Source organism: Ammospiza nelsoni, chromosome 11 (genome assembly GCF_027579445.1).
Source record: "Ammospiza nelsoni isolate bAmmNel1 chromosome 11, bAmmNel1.pri, whole genome shotgun sequence".
Lineage (NCBI taxonomy): Eukaryota > Metazoa > Chordata > Aves > Passeriformes > Passerellidae > Ammospiza > Ammospiza nelsoni.
Window position 1 is genome coordinate 5,828,498 of NC_080643.1, and position 19,844 is coordinate 5,848,341.

Genomic DNA, 19,844 nt, shown 5'->3' on the forward strand with positions numbered 1-19,844 from the left:
GCTCTTTGGAAGTGCCCAGCAATTCCCTACATTCATCACAGGCTCTGGAAATTCAGCTGGGTTGAAGCCACCTCTGTAGTTTTACCAGCTTGTCTGGAGACCAACTAAATGCTGATAAAAGGTAATTTCTGGCAGAAGCATTCATTTTTGTGCTGTGATTTATTGCAGCTACCTGGGGAGCAACAGAATCAGCACCCTGGAGCCTGGTGCCTTTGATAGCCTGTCCCGGACCCTGCTGACACTCAGGCTGAGTAAAAACAGGATCACCCAGCTTCCTGTCAAGGCCTTCAGGCTGCCCAGGCTAATTCAGCTGTGAGTACAAATGTTCACTTTAATTAAGCTCTTTGTGGAGATAAAATGATCCTGGGGGTGTGCACAGCAAATGTCACCTGTCCTCACCTGCTGTGTACGAAATGTAGAATTCACTGTGCAGTTCTCTGCCAGCTCCTAGGAAGGCACACTGGGAGAGGGTTTTGTCTTCTGCTTCTTGGCTTTTCAGGTCATTATTTGGATCAGGTAGGGAGGGAGGGAGGGATGCTGCAACAGATATCAGCATCTTTTGCACTTGACAGAGTGAGAGAAATCCATTGCCTTGCAAGCTGCTGGTGTCTGGTGCAACAGAGGTTTGCAAGATGTTTCCATTGAGAGGGACAGAACTCAGATGCTATGTTAATGTTTGAAGGCCACACAGGTATCTTTATTGGCAATAAAAAAGCAATGAGGGAAGGTTGTTAAACTGTGAGGTGATGTTTGGGCAGAGAAAATTGCAGCTCAGATGAGTTAACACACACATGGTTGTTGTTCTGCCTGTGTGGGGACACGCAGACATCTGCAGCTGTAAACGTGCTTTATGTGTAAAAAAGTGGCCACTTAATGGCACTTTTCCCTTCTGCTGCTGTTGCAGAAATGGGCCCAGCCTAAGGCTCCTTGCAATCTTTCCATCAAATTTGATAGACAAAAGGTCCACCTCTGTCGTTAACATAAAGTCCACAAATGCTGTTGGAACTTGCACCTCCAAGTGTCAACCTCCTGACTGAGGGAGAAATCCTGAAGCCAGGGTGTGCCCAAGGAGAGTGTGTGCATTTGTGTCTGCATACATGCAGGATTTACAGCCAGTTTGGGATGGGATGGGATGGGACACACAATAGGAAGAGTCTTTTGCCTCTCAGCTGGAAGTTGCTGTCCATTGAGTGAGGGCTTCTAATTCACTGTGTTTGACTGCATCATGTGCAGAACTGTAATGAAAACAGCTCAGTCTGTTTAGGAACATGGTTTGCACTGAGAGATGGAGTAATTGGTGCTCTTAATGACTGCCTCAGAGCTGGATGTTTAACTCTGCAGATAAACATGAATGAATTGCAAGTTACCCAGATTGGTGTGTTGTAGGATTTGTGTACAGTTCTTTTTCTGGCAAAGCCTGTTTCACTAATAGCCCAGGAAGTGCTGTACCACAAGGGACTTTAGGCCTGCAAAATCTTTATTGCTTACTTGACTTTAAGTATTCTCAACTTGAGCCCAAGTTCAACATTGTTTTTTTAGGCAGTTGAAAAGTAAGCTTAAAGTCTCTATGGCTTCTACATCTTTTCCAAAACAAGTTTGGATGTTGTAACCTCCACCATTTTCCTCAATACAAACACTAAATAGGGAACTATCCTCAGCTTAATCTTGTATGTGTGGAAAAATATCAGTTTAAAAAGTTTTAGCTTCAGCTTTCAGTGCATTGAAGTTCTCCACTGACTTAACAGAACTGGATTTTCAGCTGGTATGTCTGGGCTAAGCCATCCATAAGACTGATACAGGTTGGTAAAGTGTGCTGTGATGATGTTCATATTGCTATTCAGAAAAAAAGATATTGCCAAAATTAAGGGGTCCTTCCTCACCCAGGGAAACTCCAAAGAAATTTAATGAACCAGGCTGGAAACTATTGTATATACAATACTAAGACTACATTGTTATTGGAAACACTTTCATTCTTTATTAGTTTCTGATAGTAGAAAAAAAGAAAAAAGTTACATTTTTCACGGGGACTGAAGGCTTTCCTTTCAGACTTGGCCACAAAGTTTTCTCTTGGGCCCACACTTTTGGGGTACCTGCATGTTTCAGAGCTCATTCTTACTGGGCAATTACAAGTCCTATAAAAACAATGGATTGTAAAGGAAATAATGCCAATGATTTGATCAAATGGTGTCTGTGCTTGAGGGAGGATAGAGAGTGGGAATTGATGAGGAGGATCAATGGTTAAAAAGAAATGCAGAGAGAGAAGGGATGAAGAGGAATCGCTGCCCTGTGTAATTTCTCTGTGGTGAAAGCCTGTCCCAGGGTGAGTTTGTTTAGGAGATCACACCCAGCTGCCTCCCCTGGATAGCTCTGGGATTGAAGGTTTCCGGTGCTGTTCTGCTGCCTCCTGGGAACCACAGACACAGGAGCTGCTGGCATTGCTGTCCCCATTGTGTGCTGCACAGATGACTGGGTGAGAAAGGACTGGGCTTTAACAAACTTGTATGGCCTTGGTGATTTCAGGGAGCTGAACCGCAATCGTCTCCGCCTGATTGAAGGGCTGACGTTCCAGGGGCTGGACAGCCTGGAAGTGCTGAAACTGCAGCGCAACAACATCAGCAAACTCACTGATGGGGCTTTCTGGGGCCTGGCCAAAATGCAAGTTCTGTAAGTTGGTGCTGTCACATCCTTCTCTGTATTTTAGCAGTGACCCGTGCTGCTTTGTGTGCCCCTTTCCTGCACGCCCAGAGCTGCTGCTGCAGCGGTGCTGCCACATTTCTCTTCACAGAGAAAAAGCAAAGCATAATTTCCCTCAAGAATATTTCTGAGATTCACATTCTCTGAACCTCAGAGAAAGAAAACACAATTCTTAATTTATTTGCTGTACCCGTGTTTGTGTAAAAATAGAATGCAATATGGAGATTGTTTATATAAAGTAATGGTGTTTTATTTACAAGTGTGTGTTGGGACTGTGAGCTGACAGTCACGAGATTCCCTGCAGTTGTGTGCAGAGTTGAGTGCTTGGCAGTAATGTAAAATAGTGTAATATAGTATAATAAAGTAATTATTAGCCTTCTGATAAGATGGACTCAGATACATAATTCTCTCCCCTCGTTAGGGTGCCTACAAATTCCGTACAGCAGCTTCTCTTTGGCTGACCCACAGTTTACAAAAGCTCACTGCTTCAGCAGGTGTTCAGTAAAAACAGCACTGTTTTTTTAAGCTGTGGCACTATTCCTTTGAAAGTTTGACAGTTTGAACATTCAGCCTTTATCTCAATTGGTCTTTAAATATCTGGCTTCTGCAAAATTGTTTTGGCTGATAGATGGAAACTCTGTGTTGCAGACAGTATCATTCCACCTCATGGGATACCTAGAAACCAAGCTGGCCATTCTTGGTGATGTTTTCTTTCCATACCAGAGAATAAATTGATTAGTCATTGCAGAGATACCTGCAGCTTCCAGCACCCTTGGCTTCCAGGTGTGTTTGTGAGGTCCCAGGTGATGAAGGCAGCAGGTTTCTGGGTGCTGCTGTCACACAACTGAGACTCTGCAAATACAAACTTGAGTGGGATGCTTTAAGCCCAGTTTACTTGCAGTGGAGCTTCTCTCTGCAGTCACATCTCCTTCTGGGCATTTCCTTTGTGTTGTCCTTGAATTTCTCTCTTTGTTTGACAAGAAATGCCCACACATGCATGTGTCCACCTGGGTATGTAGAAAGGTGTGTAGGAATGGCTAAAATCCCAATTCTTTTTGGAAATTCTTGCAGCATTTGACTAGTGCTGCTTATCTGGCAATTCCTTCTGATTTTCCTCCACAGGCACCTGGAATACAACAGCCTGACAGAAGTGAACAGTGGCTCTCTCTATGGCCTTTCCTCTCTGCACCAACTCCACCTCAGCAACAACTCCATATCCCGCATCAACCCCGATGGCTGGAGCTTCTGCCAGAAGCTGCATGAGCTGTGAGTTGCTTTCTGTGGTGTTGTGTAATGCTGGCAGGAGAGAGGGGAGTAAGGAATTTTCTCAAGGCTTACAGCTCCCACTGTATCAGCCTGTAGAGATGCAGGAACTGCAGGCTCCTAAGTGATGCCCTGGTTATTTATGATGTTACGACCTTCAGAGCACCTGGTTAAAACACATCTGTACCAGAAACAAAGGCTAGAACCCACTAAAAGTGCACAGTGCCAGAAGACCTGGAGAGTTTGTGAGCTGTGGCTTGCCAATGTTTTTAGCTAGTGAGTTAAAAGACTTGTAACTTGCCATATAATAACTGTACAGCCTGAAGGAAGCTTTGCTTTATCCTCTGTGTTTACAAAGAACAACCATGCTTTCAGCCAGCAGAGATTTGGCCCTTTCAAGGCAGTTCTCCTTGTTTCTCCTGTTTACACTTCATCCTTCCTGTGGGGTTCAGTTGTTGAACAGTAAATACATGGCTTTGCTCTCCTGAGGTGCTGGGGATACAGCCTGGCAAGTGAAGGAAAGCCTTGCTGCTGAGGGCAGCCCCACAAGGGTGTCTTTTGGGTCTGTGGCACTGCTTTAAATGCCCTTTTGAAGAGACACACAGGGATGCTTGCAGTGTTTACAGAAGGTGCTGCCATCCCCTCTGTGCAAAGCTTTGCTTTTTACTTTGGTCAACTTGACACGTGGTCAGTGGAGCTGGAATTCATTCTGCTAAACATTGTCAGGGAGTCTCCTACACACCAAAAAGCAGTATGGTGGAGCAAATTCCTGCTGCCAGAGGCCTCACTCTGCTCTCACACTGGAGGTTGGTATCTGCCCACCCAGCTGTGAGTCCTGAACCTTTGGGCTGTGGGTTCAGAGATGGATACACATGACACATATAATTTCTTTATGTTTAGAATTAACATTCTAGTCCTGTGGTCTTCTCTTGAACCCAAATTATTTGTTCAGATGTTGGTTATTTTTTGGGGGTGCAAGGAAGTACTTTATTTTTTGTTTTAATTAAATACATGTGTGATTGTTGAATTACCTGATTTTTCAAATTGCTGCAGAACTGCCCATGCCTTGCTCAATTCAGATCCTCACATGATATTTTGCTAGATTAAGGCAGTGTTAATGGAGAGATCTTCAAGGCAGCAGATAGAACTGGAACTGTGCTCTGCCTTTGGTCTGTTAAAATGTGAAGCATCCAAAAAAGGGGAACTTGCGCTCACAGCTGGATCCTTGGAGCAGCCAAATGCAGATCTCTGCACTGCACAGAACCAAATGTCTGGTGCCTGTGCTGAGCTTTATTTCAGCCTGGTTAGATGGGATGGGTCAGACTCACCTGCACCTCCCAGGGCTAATGGCAGAACTCTTTTAGGGAGAGCTGAGCTTGCCTTCTCTCCATGACTCTTTTTGCAAACCCTCAAGGTTTACACTGGAGGTTGCTTGTCATGCTGAGTCCTTTTTCTCAGGTATGGATTAGGATCTCATCCAGCAAGCAGTTCTAGCAGTGAGCTGTCCTGTCTTAGGAGCAGGAATTGCAGAAACTGGGGTGCAGGATGGGGTAGATTTGGAAGGTGCCTGGTGGTGTGAGGCCCTGGGGTGTGCCTGGCCTGACAGGGCAGGATTGTGCTGCAGTCTGAGGCCGTGGCTGAGATGGGAAAGGTGATTGTGTGGGAGTTAGCACAGCCCTGCAAAGTCCTGCAAGCTCTCTCAGGTGCTGCCTTTAGGGTAAGGCTGCTGCAGGGAGCCATCAGATCTCAGAGTGAAACTCCTGTAGGAGAGGCCTGTGCTGAAATGCCAGGGTGAGGAAAGGAAGCCGTGGGTACATCCAGACTGACTCGTGCACTTTGTTAGTGGTTTCATTCCTCATTGAAAGATCCTTGCTCACCTCCACTGTTGCTAAATCCACTGGGTTTCAGTTACCTGAACCCACTGTGGCTGTACAGGGAATGAATTTCAGTCTTCTAAGGAGGGAGTTGATATCTGAAGGAGGAGTTATCTCACATTCAGTTGCTGGGACAAAACGTGAAGCCAAGGCTCTGGGCTGATGTAAGAGCTGACAAGGAAAGAAAGCTCTTGCCTTGTTCTGAGCATGAGAAAGGGCTGATTGTATTCACCAGTCAGGTGCTGGAGCATCAGCATCATGGAAAAAACCACAGTGGGAGCAGAGGGTTTCATCAGAGGTAAATGGTGACTTGGCTGCTGGGTCTTTCCTTCCCTTTTTTTTACCTGTAGCTTGGTCAGGGGGAGTGAAGTGTGTGAGAGGTACCTGGTCCAGAGCAGGCTGGCAGCAGCAGCTCCAGTTGCACAACAGGGCTCTGGTTAACCCCTTCCTGCACCAAGTTTGGCATGTTGCTCTAAATCTCCTACTTCTCACCAGGCTGGAAGGGCTGTGTAGACAAACATTGCCATTTATTCATGCCAGTGATTTCTCACCTTTTTTTTTTAATATCCTCTTAAATGTGCTATTGAACACTTCTGTGTTGTTACCTTTTTTTAAACTGAATATTGAATATAAAATTATGATTAAATATAAAATTATGATTAACATTAGATGATGTTAAGAAAAAAAAACAATTGGAAAACAAAGAAAGGTAGAGGTTGGGCTTGGCATCTGACTGTACCAGAAGTGTAACAACAAATTGCCCTGTCCTGTGGCAGGAAGCAGGGCCCTGAAGAAGCCACTGCCAGGTGCAATAGCTCCTGAAACTTTCCATGTGTGACACCAATGAGAGTCACCACTGCTGTCTGTCCATCCAAACAGAGGGAACATGCCTTCACCAGTTGTGGCAGGAACTCTTATGTGTGGAGTCAAAAGGAACTATTTATTTTCTCAGCCAGGTTTAGGATTTCTTTTAAACAATTTTTTTTAAAACCCAAATTCTTTAATAGCAGGTGAGGACATAATTTTGACCAGATGCCAGTTCTTCATAACTAACACTATAGGTTCTTTAGGAATGAAAGTATGTTGTCCCATACCTTCAAACTCATTAATCTTTGCTGAATTTTTTCCAGAGCTTGCCCTCTGCCCACTCACACAGCTAAAAGATAGACAGCCCCTTTGCCAAGTAAATGACACTCTCAGTGCTCTGGAGTATGTGTCTGTTTGGGCTTTGGTTTTGGCTTTGCAGCGAGTTTCATGCAAGCCCCAGACACATTTTTAAGCAGACTCATTAACAGGCAGTGCTAGAAGAGGAATTTGTAGGTTTGGAACTCAGTGATTTTTTTTCTTGTCTGTACAGTGAAGAATTTCAGTGCTTGTTCAAAGCTGTTTCACTTTTTCAAAAGCTGAGCAGTCCAAACCCTCACATCTTCTGAAGTGAGTGGCACTCCCAGGTCACCAAGAAGGTGGTTGTGAAAATCTGGTGCCTGCTGCTCCTCTCATGTGAGAATCCAGGGTGATCTTCCACAATAAAGCAGAACTTTATTCTGGATGGAAGGTGGTTGCACAGATCCCAAGGCTTGCCCTCAGTGTCACATCTCCAAAGCCTCATCCACACCTTGCTGGGAGAGCAAAGCTGCTGCCTTCCTGCCAGCTTCCAAATGCAACAGGAGCAGTGCTTAAAAAAACCTCCCAGACCAGACATAATGCAGGCAAGGGGAGGAGATAGATGGAAAACTAGGAAAAAAAAAAATAACCCTCCAAGTTTCTTGTAAGTGGAGAGGATTTAAGGCAAGCTGTGCTCCTTACAAAGGGGAGTGGGAGGAAGGAAAGGTGGCTCGTTTACAACAGACACCTCCTTTCTGTGGGTGAAAGGAAGCATTCAATTGCCTTATGGTGAAATGCTTTTGGCTCTGCACTGGGGTGGAGCCCAGGCACCCACACCCAGAGCCTGGGGCTGGCTGTGCACAAGTGCAGAATGATAAGGCACCTCCTGAGCACAGCAGCCTGCCAAGAGCTGTGTGAGCTCCAGAATCCATCAGTGTGACATCACTCTGCACCTCACAGGGCGTGGGCAGCAGGGCCTGCTGCTCCTGTGGGCCTCAGGGAGAGGGATTGAGCACAGCAGGGCTTCCAGACCATGAGCAGACCAGAGAGGAGCTCTCCCTGCTGGAGCTGACAAGGTGTGTGTGCTGGGTTATTGCCCTCAGTCACTCCTGGGACAGCCTCTCTGTAGCCTGCACAGAAATGGCCCCAGAGCTGGGTACCAGCTGCCTGCTGCTCCTTGATGTCCCCCATGGGTGTTTTGGGGCAATACTTGCATTCAGTCTTATTTCCTCACCCACCCAGTGCATCAGGTGCCTGTGGGAGGCAGGCACTGCTTGGCACTGAGGAGTTTGGAAAATACCAAATGGATTGACAAGAGCTGTTTGTTGCATTTTTTTCCCCTCAGGATTCTCTCCTACAACAACCTGACCAGGCTGGATGAGGGAAGCCTGGCAGACCTGGGGGGACTGCATGTGCTGAGGCTGAGCCACAATTCCATCAACCACATTGCAGAAGGAGCTTTCAGGGGACTCAAAAACCTCCGTGTCCTGTAAGTTGCTCTCAGCTTTTGTCACACCACACCCATGTTTTCCCTCCACAGTTTGTGTTCTGCCACATGGTTCTGCTTTGAAGATGCTTTGGGTGCCCACGTCTGGCAGTTTCAGGTTCCTGAAGCCACCTCAGCTGACCAAAAATCCCTGAGGTCTCATTCCTGCAGCTAATAGCAGTATTTCTCTTGCTATCACATTGATTTTAATTGAAATTCTTAGAAAATCTTGGTTTCTTTTGGATCATTCTGCACTCAGAAGGAGCAGGGAATGATTCCTTCTACTGACAACACTGGAAATTTGAATATCCTCTTAAATGTGCTATTGAACATTTCTGTGTTGTTACTTTTTTTAAACTGAATATTAAATATAAAATTGCGATTAAATATAAAATTTTGATTATATATAAAATTATGATTAACATAAGATGATGTTAAGAAAAAAAAGCAATTGGAAAAGAAAGAAATATAGAAGTTGTGCTTGGCATCTGACTGTACCAGAAGAGTCATAGAAGTAAGAAGCTTTTGCAGGTACCATGCAAATAAGCAGAAGTTTTTAATTCAAAGAGCCCATGAAATATTCTGTGTTCTGATTTTCATGGGAAGTCCTGAAAAACCAAAAAATTGCAATGGCAAAAGTTTTGTGTGCCCTAATACTGAATTGCAGAAATGATCCATCGAGTGCTGGCTGTGGCCATTTACCACAGGCTTTTATTTTAAAACCACTGACACAATAAAATACCTGGAAATGTGATACTGGAAATGAGCTTGCCTAGTCCAAATAGCAACTTGTAAGGTTTTAGGAGCAGTATAGCCCATGAGATAGATCAGTGTGGCCTCCTGTGGGGTGCAATTGTGTTGTATTTTTGTGACCCCCAACAAGGGAAGGAAGGAAGGAATGATGAATTTGACTCGATGTTCTTAGAAGGCTAATTTATTATTTTATGATCTATATTATATTAAAGAATACTGTACTAAACTGTACTAAAGAATAGAAAAAGGATACAGACAGAATGCTAAAAAGATAATAATGAAAACTTGTGACTCCTTCCAGAGTCCTGACACAGCTTGGCCATAATTGGCCATTGAGTCAAAACAATTCACATGAAAACAATGAAACAATTACCTGTTGGTAAAGAATATCTAAACACATTCTAAAGCAGCAAAACACAGGAGAAGCAATCAGATAATTATTGTTTTCCTCTTTCTCTGAGGCTTCTCAGCTTCCCAGGAGGAGAATTTTCAGAAATGTGATGATGACACAGTTGTATCATTGTAGCATTGCACAGTGAGAGCTGAAATACATCTGGGCTTGTCTTGTGAGCATCAGGAGATGGGGATGCAGTTCCATTGCTGTGTTCTGTCTCCTCACTGGAACCTGCAGTGCTGCTCTCTCCTCTCCCTGGGAGCTGCAGGCTCAGCACCTTCATCTGGCACAGCACAGAGTTCTCACAGCCATTGTGACAGCACCAGACACGTTCCCAGGCTGCTTGGGTTCAGCAAACTGATTTAGTTCTTCCTTCCAAAGGAAAAAGCCACACTTTGATACTTTTATTCCTCTTGAGAAGCCCATTGTGGCCTGAGTCATTAAAAGGAAATGGGAACAGAAAAATCTCCCCTCTTTACAGTACTTTTTTGAATCTTACTCTTTTCTTTATTGAAGTTCACAGTGAAGGAAGTGACTGGAAAGTGAGTTTGGGTTTTGTTTGCTTTTTTTAAACTTAAGCCAAAGCCTTTCAGGCCCTGGGCATTGAGAAGGGACCTCTCTGAGGCAGCTGTCAGGACCGGAACTAAAGGTTTCCAAAGAAAAATGGAGGGGAAGGGAAACTGCTCCTTCTCTTTGCTCTGCACTGAATGTGGAGCCTCTTTTATGTCCAGGGCAGAGGGGGGGAGGTGGAGTGTGTGAGCGAGCTCTAATTTAATAAAGAGAAAGGCCCATTGGGTCCTGCACCTGGTGAAAAAGAGCTGAGCATGCTTTAATTATGGGCTATTGTTGGGGAGCCTTTGGTGGGTGTGAAACTGCTGAAATGTGGAGCTATTCAAATGGAGGTCAGGCCCGGAGACCTCTGAGCACAATGATTAACAAGGCTGCGAGCATTCAGGCTCAGCCAGCCAGAAAGAATAGGAAATTGGCAACAGGGGCTGGGAGAGGGGCTGGGATACAAAGAGAGCTGGGCCAAAATACCCCACTCTTTTTTTCTCCCTCTCTCTATTTTCACTCATTTGTTAAAAAGGTTTTTTATTCCTCCTTTCTAACACTAAACCTTTGAGTTGCCACTGGATGAACAAGCAATACCATTTTCTTTCCCTTTTTCAAGAAGGCACAATGTGTGGCAGTCAATTAATAAAAGTGTGTGTCAGAGCTCCTACAGGCTGTTCCCACTTCTCTGCCTCTGCCATGGGAAAGGCTTTGCTGCTCCAAAGACCAGTAGCCCGTGGTGAAACTGAAGAGGAGAAATGTCTGAGAAGGGATTTTCCCTTAAAAAAACAAACAGAACAAGGGACATGGGCTTGGCAAGCCTAAGGAAAATGTAGAAACTGAGCTCCAGGAGGATGGATTTGCTCCTGTCCCACTAGGATGGTGCTGGAAATGCCAGCACATCAAAGCATTGTCCTGGATCCATCTCTTTGGCCACCACAGCATTCTGTGTGCCCCCATTTTGTCCATGCCTTTGGCACAGAGCACCCCACAGATCACCCTGACACCCACAGTGGTGCTGGCTGAGGCCAGGGCTCTCCAGGGATGTGAGATGCAGGTCACAGGCTTTAGCCAGCTGAGAAATGGGAATTGTGGCTTTTGGCCATCTCCCTTTGGTTCACCCTAAAGCAGAAAAAGGAGCAAAGACTGAGCCAGCTGAGGGAAACCATTCCCGTATTGAAAGTGGGCTCTCTTTTAAATTTGTTTTCCCTTCCCGTGAGTTACTGTGTATTTGTGCTGCCCAGAAGCCACACTGTGTTGGCTGTGTCTGGAGTGTTGCAAAATGCAAGGGGACTTGGTTTTTCTTTATTTGGTCTTAATATTTTTTTGTCTGGAAACGTTCTGATAATCATCTTCAAAAGGTGTGAAAGGAGTACCTGAGGGCTCAGGGGTTATCTAGATGCTGAAGTTTGCTTTGGTGCTGTGTTTTGCCAGGTTTTAAATCAGAGTGATGTAACAAAACCAACAAAGCCTATTTAGTTGTTCTTTCTTTTTACTTAACATTGGAAATGATGAATTTCTGTCTGTGTTGCTGGGTACTCATTGCTAGCTGGATTCAAAAGCTGGGAGGGAAGGATTTCTAAACAGTCTGTTCAAACAGCTTTTGTGGATCTCTGTGTTTGTTCTGTGTGCTTGTTTTTCTTCAGACCTCTTTGACTCTTGTAATTGATGGTCAATTTGAAAGCCAAAAGAAGCTAACTGAAAAAGGAATTCTCTTGGTTTTTTTTCAAATGCTTATACAGAGTTAGGCTGGTGTAGTGATGCTGGCACTTTCCTTTGTTGAGTTTTCAAGTTCATTGCCAGAAAAAATGCAGCTTTGTAGAAAATACACCAAATCATCTTCCTAAGATTCAGCTTTAGACAAATACATGTATACACTGAAAGTGATCTTATTTCATGGTAGCAGCATTTAAGGACAGCTCTTCCTTTCAGTTTAACTTTGGCACTTTATTTTAATTTTCCTCCTGTTTGGATGTGCAGAACTAGAAAAGGACAGAAACCTGCTTGGTAAAAAGTAGTTGTCTCAGAGGATTTTAGCAAGGGGCAAGCTCTGTCTGGAATGCACCATTCCAGGGCAGGAGAAGTGATTGGTGCTGCTTTGCTGCAGGACTCTGCATTTTCTGGTAACTGTCAGGAGAAAATGGGAAGCTCTCATGTATTCTTTAATATAATATAGATTATAAAATAATAAATTAGCCTTCTAAAACATAGTTTCCTCCACTTGTTTGTAACATTGAGACTGAGGTGCTGATTCTGAGCTCTCTCTTGTGCTCTCCCCAGGGAGCTGGACCACAACGACATCTCAGGCACAATAGAAGATACCAATGGAGCCTTCACAGGCCTGGAAAACCTGAGCAAGCTGTGAGTATCCCTGGGCTTGGGTTCTGCAAGCCAGTTTTGGTGTGTGCCTGTGTGGGGTTGGGTCTGTCCCTTTTTATGCAGCCTCTCTCACCTTGGAACAAGACAAAAATCAGCAGAAAATCTGATGTGCTGTGGTAGTTTTGCAGGCTCACTGCAGGAGTGCAAATGTGGTTTTTGAGCAGGTATGAGGCAATTATTCCCTTTCTAAATGGTGAGCAGACAGTGCCACACTGCAGTTCAGACACAGAGAGGAATTTAAGCTGTTTTCACGTATAAAACTCAGCACAACCATTCCTCACTCCCAAAAGCAAACAAGCAACAAAACCGACCCCTTGCAGTGTGCAGCCAGGCACTGATTGATGCAGCAAATAACAATAAACAGAAGAGAAAAATCTCCCCACTTCCTGCTGCAGCAGAGGGGTTGAAACAGGATTCCTTTCTGTGGGATACTCTTTCTGAGAGTGATCTTTTGGGCTCAGTTCCATGTGCAGTGACAATAAAAGGCACCATGGGGCTCAGGCTCTTGAGGAGATAAAAAGGCTCCCGAGGCAAGCATGCGCCTTGCAAATGTTTATGGCTTGCCTGGCCTTGGCCAGGATTTTCACATTGCTCTCTGCAATCCCTGTCCCATTTGAAACAGGGGGAGATAAATCAGCCCTGTCAGAGGTGCCTCTGATGGCTTGTGACAAATCAAGAGTCTCTAATCATTACCTCTTGCCTTTGTTGAGGTTCCCAGTGCCCCCCCTGTGCCGCTGTCTGTGCTGCTGGCATGGCACAGCCAGAGGTGCAGTAAAAGCACCTCGATGCAGAGCAGATGGCTGCAATGAATCCTGGCAGGAGGAGGGACACTGTCACGCTCTCATCAGAGACTCCTGGGGCAGAGGGACAGGCAGGGGTTGTGGGGATGCAGTGCTCAGAGGGGACAAATCTGCAATCACAGACAGAGAGGGCATTTCATTGCTGCTGAGGGCACCAAGCTGCAGCTGCATGGAAGGTGGGGCAGAAGCAGAGGAGGATTTAAGGACAGGGGGAGCCAGGCAGGGAAGCAGAGGCAGTGTGGGGGTGAGAGAGAAGTGAGTAAGAACTGCTGTGCATGCAGAGTCAGGGAATCTTCCCATGGCTGCCAGAAAAGAGGCAGAGGAGCAGATGTGGTGGGTAGAAGAGTTCTTGGCTGCCTGACTGAAGTGTTTGGTTTGTCTGAAGAAATCAGTGAGAGCATATGAGCAGCTGGAAGGGTGATGGGAGCAGAGACTCTGTCCAGTGGGATTTGCAGGCTGCAAGGATTGTGAGTCTGTAGTGCTGCTTTGACAGGGAGAGAAAGTGGTGGAAAGGAGCAGGAGAGAGCTGTCCTGGTGGTGCATCCTTCCAACAGGGCCAGTGGCATGGGAGCAAAACTAGTGGTTTAGGATGTGGTAGAAATGCTGGGTGCGGATAACAGGAGAGTGGTGAAAAGTCCAGAGGAGACAGCATGGAAAGAAAGCTCAGCAGAAGAATTGCCTTGGAAAGCAGGAGCAGTGAGGCCTGATGAGCTGTGGGGGTCAGGCAGAGGCCAGGAGGAGCAGCAAGGAGCAGGAGGAGGAAGGAGGGGAGCAGGGGCAGCCTGTGGGGCTGTGTGCTGGCAGCTCTGGGCACAGCAGCTATGGCTGTCCCCTGGAAAATGCCCTGGCCTGATGTGATGTTCATCACCCAGCGCAACCCAGGAACACCTCCAGAAAATGGAGCTTGGGCTGCTGTTAGCCCAGGATGCACTGAGGGCTTGTGCAAGCCTAAGGGAGTTTGGTTCATGTCTTTATTTCCTCTGTTGAGTGATGCCTGTCACTGCTCATGGACTCAGGCCAGCTCTGTGGCTGGCTGAGGGATCTGTGCAGGGAGGGTTTGTGCAGGGGATTGCAGCACATTTCTGAGCATGTGGATCAGGTTGGTTTGGGGCAGGCAGGAGTGGTTTAATTACCTGCTGTGGGACAGACAGCTTGCTGGGATTGTTCACTGTCAGCCAGCATGTAAAGCTAAAAAACGCTCAGAAAATAAAATTATTTAATTATTATTTATTTTTGAGACATCTTGAGAATACTCGTGAATGATCACTTCTAAAGGGATCTCCTCGGAACTCTTTAGCTTATCAGCACATAAATCCCAAACTGGTGATTTCTAAGGCTGAAGTGAGTATCAGGATTTTTTTGTAAATAAAAGATCAGCCCTTTCAGCAAACATTTCACTGTGTGATTTAGGACCTGTGTTTAAACCGTCAGCCTCTTTAAATGCATTAGCATACAAAAAATAAATGGGCACTTCAGAGGAGACCTTCCAATGAATTAATAATCACCTCAGCTCTGTGGAGATTGCCTTAAAAGCCCTTCCCCTTTGATCTGGCACAGATTAGCCTCTGAAAGGATTTAGCACAGAGAGGGTTGTTCGCTGACATGAAGGTGTTAAACAGAGATGGAGAGGCCAGTCACTTTAGCCTTCCCTGAATTATATATGAACTCTCCAGGATGGAGAGCACAGGCTTAAATTAAAATGTTGCTTGAAGAAAGAGGGAGTTGAGAAGCACTGGAGCATAAAAAGCACCGGTGGAATCGCTGTGGAGCAAGGAGGTTCCTAATTATTCAAGCTGCTAAACGTAACTAGCTTTTTGATGGCTCACTCAGCGAGATCTTCCTGCAGGTGCAAAACTGGCTGGAGGAGAAAAGGCTGCAGTGAATTGTGTGCTTGGCATGTAATTACCCTGGTGCAGTCTCCAGGAGAGCTTGTGCTGGGCTCTGCCCCTGGAGGAGGTTCAGGCAGCAGTGGGATGGGTAATTGTGGCTGTGTTCTGCTGCCTTCACATTCCAGCCTTCACAGCCCTTTGATGGGGGCCTCTAGGTTCAAACTCTGGCATTTGTAGAGGCACTTAATTGAAATTAGTTGCAAGGAGTAATGAGTTTGCTGAGGCCTGACTTGTTATGTGTGTTAGGCATTTTTTATGTCCAGGCATTGAGCTGTGTGCACCTTCACATGTGCTGTAGCTGTGTATTCCCTTCCCCAGATGCACTCCTTATCTGTGCACAGATAACTAAACAGATAGCAGCAGTATCCAATTTTCAAAGACCAAAATCCACTGAACAGTAATAGAAATCTGCAGCTATCAAACCCAAGCTCAGCATAATCTTTTCAGCAGCAGTTTCCCATCTAACTTCCATTAGAATCATAAAAGTTGGAAAAGGTCTTTAGGATCATCAAGTCCAACCATTAACCTAGCACCATCACCATGTGCTGAAGTGCCACATCCACATGTTTTTGAACAATTCCAAGGATGGTGACTCTGCCACTTCCCTGGGCAGTCTGTTCAATGCTTACAACCCTTTCTCTGAAGAAATTTTTCCTAAAATCTAATCTAAACCTCCCCTGGCACAGCTTGAGGCCATTTCCTTTAGTCCTTACTTTATCCTCACCTTGTCCTTAAAGCACATTTATTAGGAATATGGCTGCAGAAATCTGTGTGTGTGGATGCAGCTATTTGATCAGAGTTTACATATAGTAAATTATTTACTGTATTAATCATTCTAATGGATTTCTCAAAGCCTTCATTAATGCAGCATCCCTTTTATCAAATGATGGCACACATGACTGCACACATCCTTTGGTGCTGGGGGTATTTGAGACTGGGCTTTCCTGGAGCCAATATATAACCAAATTATTCTGACATTTTTAAAGTGCTTTGTGGAAAGCCTTGACAAGTTCTTGGAAATGTGTTTGCTCATGGAATGGCTGCACATGCTCCATCTTGAACTCTTCTCCCTGGTCAGTGAGCAAGCAGTGGGGCCATCATAGCTGTAAGTCTTTTTGGGGTGCAGAAATGGCCTTCACACCCTGTACTGAAGGGCAGCTCTTGAATGAAAACTCAAAATCAAATGTAGGGCACACCAATCAAAAAGGGCACACCAGATAAGCCCTTTTTCCACCTGAGGCGTGGGTGATGGCTTGCCCTGGACACCACGTGGTGATAACAGAGGCACCTGGAGGATGAACCCTGGTGGGAGCCTGGGGAAGGAAGCAGTTCCTAATTGATGACACTGGTTGATGTTTTATTAAAACAGGTGAGGGGACTATCCATTTGGCACAAACCCTGGTCAATATTTATGGAGAGCTGTTGCTCTGGAGATGGCAGCTGGGCTGGGATCTCTCCAGCTGGGTGATAGCCCCCTCATGCCACTGCTGATTCAGAGGAATGCTCTCTGGTCACAGATGCACACAAACCCATTCCTCAGCTCTGCACATTACCTGATCTGCCTTTTGCTCCTTGAAATTGTCCCTTGGCTAGGATCTGTTGCATGGTACTGCTTTGCTGTCCTATTTAACAATGAGGAATGAGCAGTGCCTGCAGTCAGCTGCTGTGTGAGTGTGCAGCCCAGGGCAGCCCTCAGCTCTGAGTGCTGATGGCTGCTCAGGCCAAGCACCAGGGGATAAATCACCACTCTTCTTCCTGTCTGGGAAGAAGTCAGAAATGAAAAGTTTGTGGGGAGAAACCAATATCTTGTTAAGCTGTCACTGCACTTAATCCTGTCCACAGCCAGCCTGTGAAGAACAGAGGGGACCTTCTGTTACTCAGCAAGCTGGTTCCCAAGCACAGGAGCAAACCTGCATTTTTACATGATATGGCACATTCCCTTCTGTGCTGTCATCACTATTAAATTCAAATACAGATAAAAGGATTTCATTTCAGGAGCAGGAAGGCGAGTGTGCTTCAGCCCTCTTAATCTCTGTGCAGTTCAGATTTCCTGGGACTTACACTGAGTGTGTATATCAGATAAAGCCATACTAATTGTGTTCCTTTTTTTTTTTTTTTCTTTTTTTTCCCCCCCTCTCCCCATTTTCTTTCTGTTTATCTGGCACTGGATGTTTGGAAACTGCAGAACTCTGTTTGGAAACAAGATCAAGTCGGTGGCCAAGAAGGCGTTCTCAGGGTTGGAGGCTCTGGAGCACCTGTGAGTAACCCACCATGCCTCAGAGTTTGGGAAGGGGGGTCTGCCAAAAGGAGCTGCTTGAGAAATCTGCTAGCAATTTAATAGTGTCTTTGTAAACTGAGAAGCCAGTCCATTTGTGGGGCCCACCTGCTTCCTTCTCATTATAAGTGCGCCTCAACTTTGGCCTTTTTTTGTGCCAGGAACAAAGTTATAGAACATATGGGAAATTTACATGCTCCTAATTTTTTGAGAGTATCACCTTGACTTGCACATTACTGCTTTTTGCAGGCAGTTAGCAATGAAAAGGGGCTGGTGCAGGCACAGCACTCTCTCCTCCTTTGCCCCAACTCCCTCCTAAACCAGGCTCTGGCAGTGCCACATGTTACGGATGACTGGGTTTGATGCATCCCCACTCAACATCCCCATTCAGCACAACCCCCTTAGAGCCATTTGCAAGAAGTGAATTTTGGCTGCCTCTGTGTAATCTTTTTTTCTGTGTCCCAAGGCTGATGACTCCAGCAGTGATTCATTAATAACCTCCTTTCTTGGATTAAGACAAGTTAAAGTATATGTGACTGTGCTCTACATGTTTTATTGGCTGTTGATTGTATGAAATGTTGTGGCCATTGAGAGCACACTGAAAGGTTTGGGCTGCCTGACTGGGTGTACATTCCCAAATAAAGGTGCCCTTAATGCCCTACTGAGATTGTCCTCTTTAGGCAGTGCTCATCTGCCCTACATGTCACTTAGTAAACTTCAGCCCCAAATCTGACACTGCTTTTTCAGAGAGCAAATTATATTTTTAATTAGCAATAGTTGTGAGGAAAGGCTTTAACCCCTTCCTTTGGAAATACTGGGATGTTTTTTTAAATCCAACAGTATCCTCTCCAAATCATTTTCAAATAATTCCTCAGATGCTGCTTAGTGCAAGTATTTGCTTTCTTTTATGTTTGCTGAAGGTCTAGCCTGGGGTACACATTCCTGACTATCTTTGGTTATTGAGGGGGCTGAGGAATTTCTGAGCTATGGATGATGGAGGTAGCTCAGACTGAGAAAATGCAGTGAGAAGATGGGGTAGGGAATGTCTTAGTGATTCAGTTAAGTGTAATTTTTGTTGGCTGGCTGTTGTTCAGCAATGCTTTAATAATACAAAGGCGTTTTGAGCAACATTTCTATGTAAGTGCTGAAGGCCTTAACAAGGAGCTACCAAACCACCTTTTACTGGAGTCATTGCTTAAATCACTGTGAGAGGCTCTATCCCAGCCATGGCATCTCCTCTGTTGACCCTGCCTGTGGTTGTGCCTGCAGGAACCTGGGGGACAATGCCATCCGCTCCATCCAAGCCGATGCCTTTGCCAGGATGAGGAGCCTGAAGCAGCTGTAAGTGATTGTCCTGCTCACACCCACCCAGGCAGGAGGGATCCTCCTGGCCCTGCACCTCAGAGCAGCACTGCTGTTACCCACACTGCCATTCATTCATTTCCCCCTCCCCTGCATCCTCCTCTGGGGGGTATTTTTACACATCAGGAGCTGTCATTGCATGTAATAGTGAGTGAAATTAGATCACAGGGACAGGTTCTTCCAGCAGGTTTGTGCCTGTGCAATTATCCATCTCCATTCAGGAAGTCCAGCCCTGCTCCTGCTAGCCAGCTCTCCTGCTCACAGCACCATGGATTTAATTCCCAGTGGCCCATGTGCTCCCTTGCTGTTCCTGTGTTTAGGGTTCACACACAGGACTGATACTGCAGTGATAAGCACCATTTGAACTGCATCCACTTGTCATTCAGCCTTCTGGTGTAAAAATACAGATGTGTTATCAGAGCTGCTGCTTGTGCTCCAGGCTGGGGCTCTGCACTGTTATCAGACACTGTTTCCAGTCTTGCCTGGTTTCCTTTTCTCCTCTTCTCCATAAATATTTAATCCACTGTCAGTGTGTTGCTATGCCCCAGAGTAGTGCAGTGTCTGTGGAACACAGAATCATTTATTTGGTATTTGGGCAGGTACAGGTTCTTGCTCCTGACATTGGAAATGGGAATCAGATGGTCACTGCTGGCAGTGACACCTGATACCAGTGACTGGGAGTGAAGAAGATAAACACTGTGTGTCTGTTATGTGATTAAAAACTTTATCTTCTGCACTGGCACTTGAAACAAAATTGAGATGAAGGATTGATCTTATTAGTGAGAGATAGTGAGATCCCAGATATTGTGAAGGAATGTTTATAAAAGGGAGAAGTTCAGATAGAGGCCATTTACATGCAGAATGAATTGTGCTGAAGGATCTCCTGACCTGTCCCAAGTACCCAGGAGGTTTTTATGTCATCATATGTGTTAGAGGCTACACATCTTTCTAGAACAGGAAAATGGACAGCTTTGAAAAGTGAAATCCCATATTCCCTCCCTCTCCAGTCAATTTTCCCT

At 45.5% G+C, this 19,844-nt stretch overlaps 1 protein-coding gene across 2 annotated transcripts in view; it reads left to right on the forward strand.

Annotated features, from left to right (window-relative positions):
• The window catches only part of LRIG1 (leucine rich repeats and immunoglobulin like domains 1), a 92,932-nt gene that overhangs the window by 57,927 nt on the left and 15,161 nt on the right, over nt 1-19,844 (forward strand). The window contains exons 5-11 of one of the 2 annotated variants that reach the window (XM_059480030.1): nt 169-312; nt 2,521-2,664; nt 3,817-3,960; nt 8,281-8,424; nt 12,401-12,481; nt 17,374-17,445; nt 18,733-18,804. In XM_059480030.1, the coding sequence (XP_059336013.1) occupies nt 169-312; nt 2,521-2,664; nt 3,817-3,960; nt 8,281-8,424; nt 12,401-12,481; nt 17,374-17,445; nt 18,733-18,804 (801 nt within the window). The remainder of the gene's footprint in view (nt 1-168; nt 313-2,520; nt 2,665-3,816; nt 3,961-8,280; nt 8,425-12,400; nt 12,482-17,373; nt 17,446-18,732; nt 18,805-19,844) is intronic. The other variant, XM_059480029.1, reaches the window with a different exon arrangement.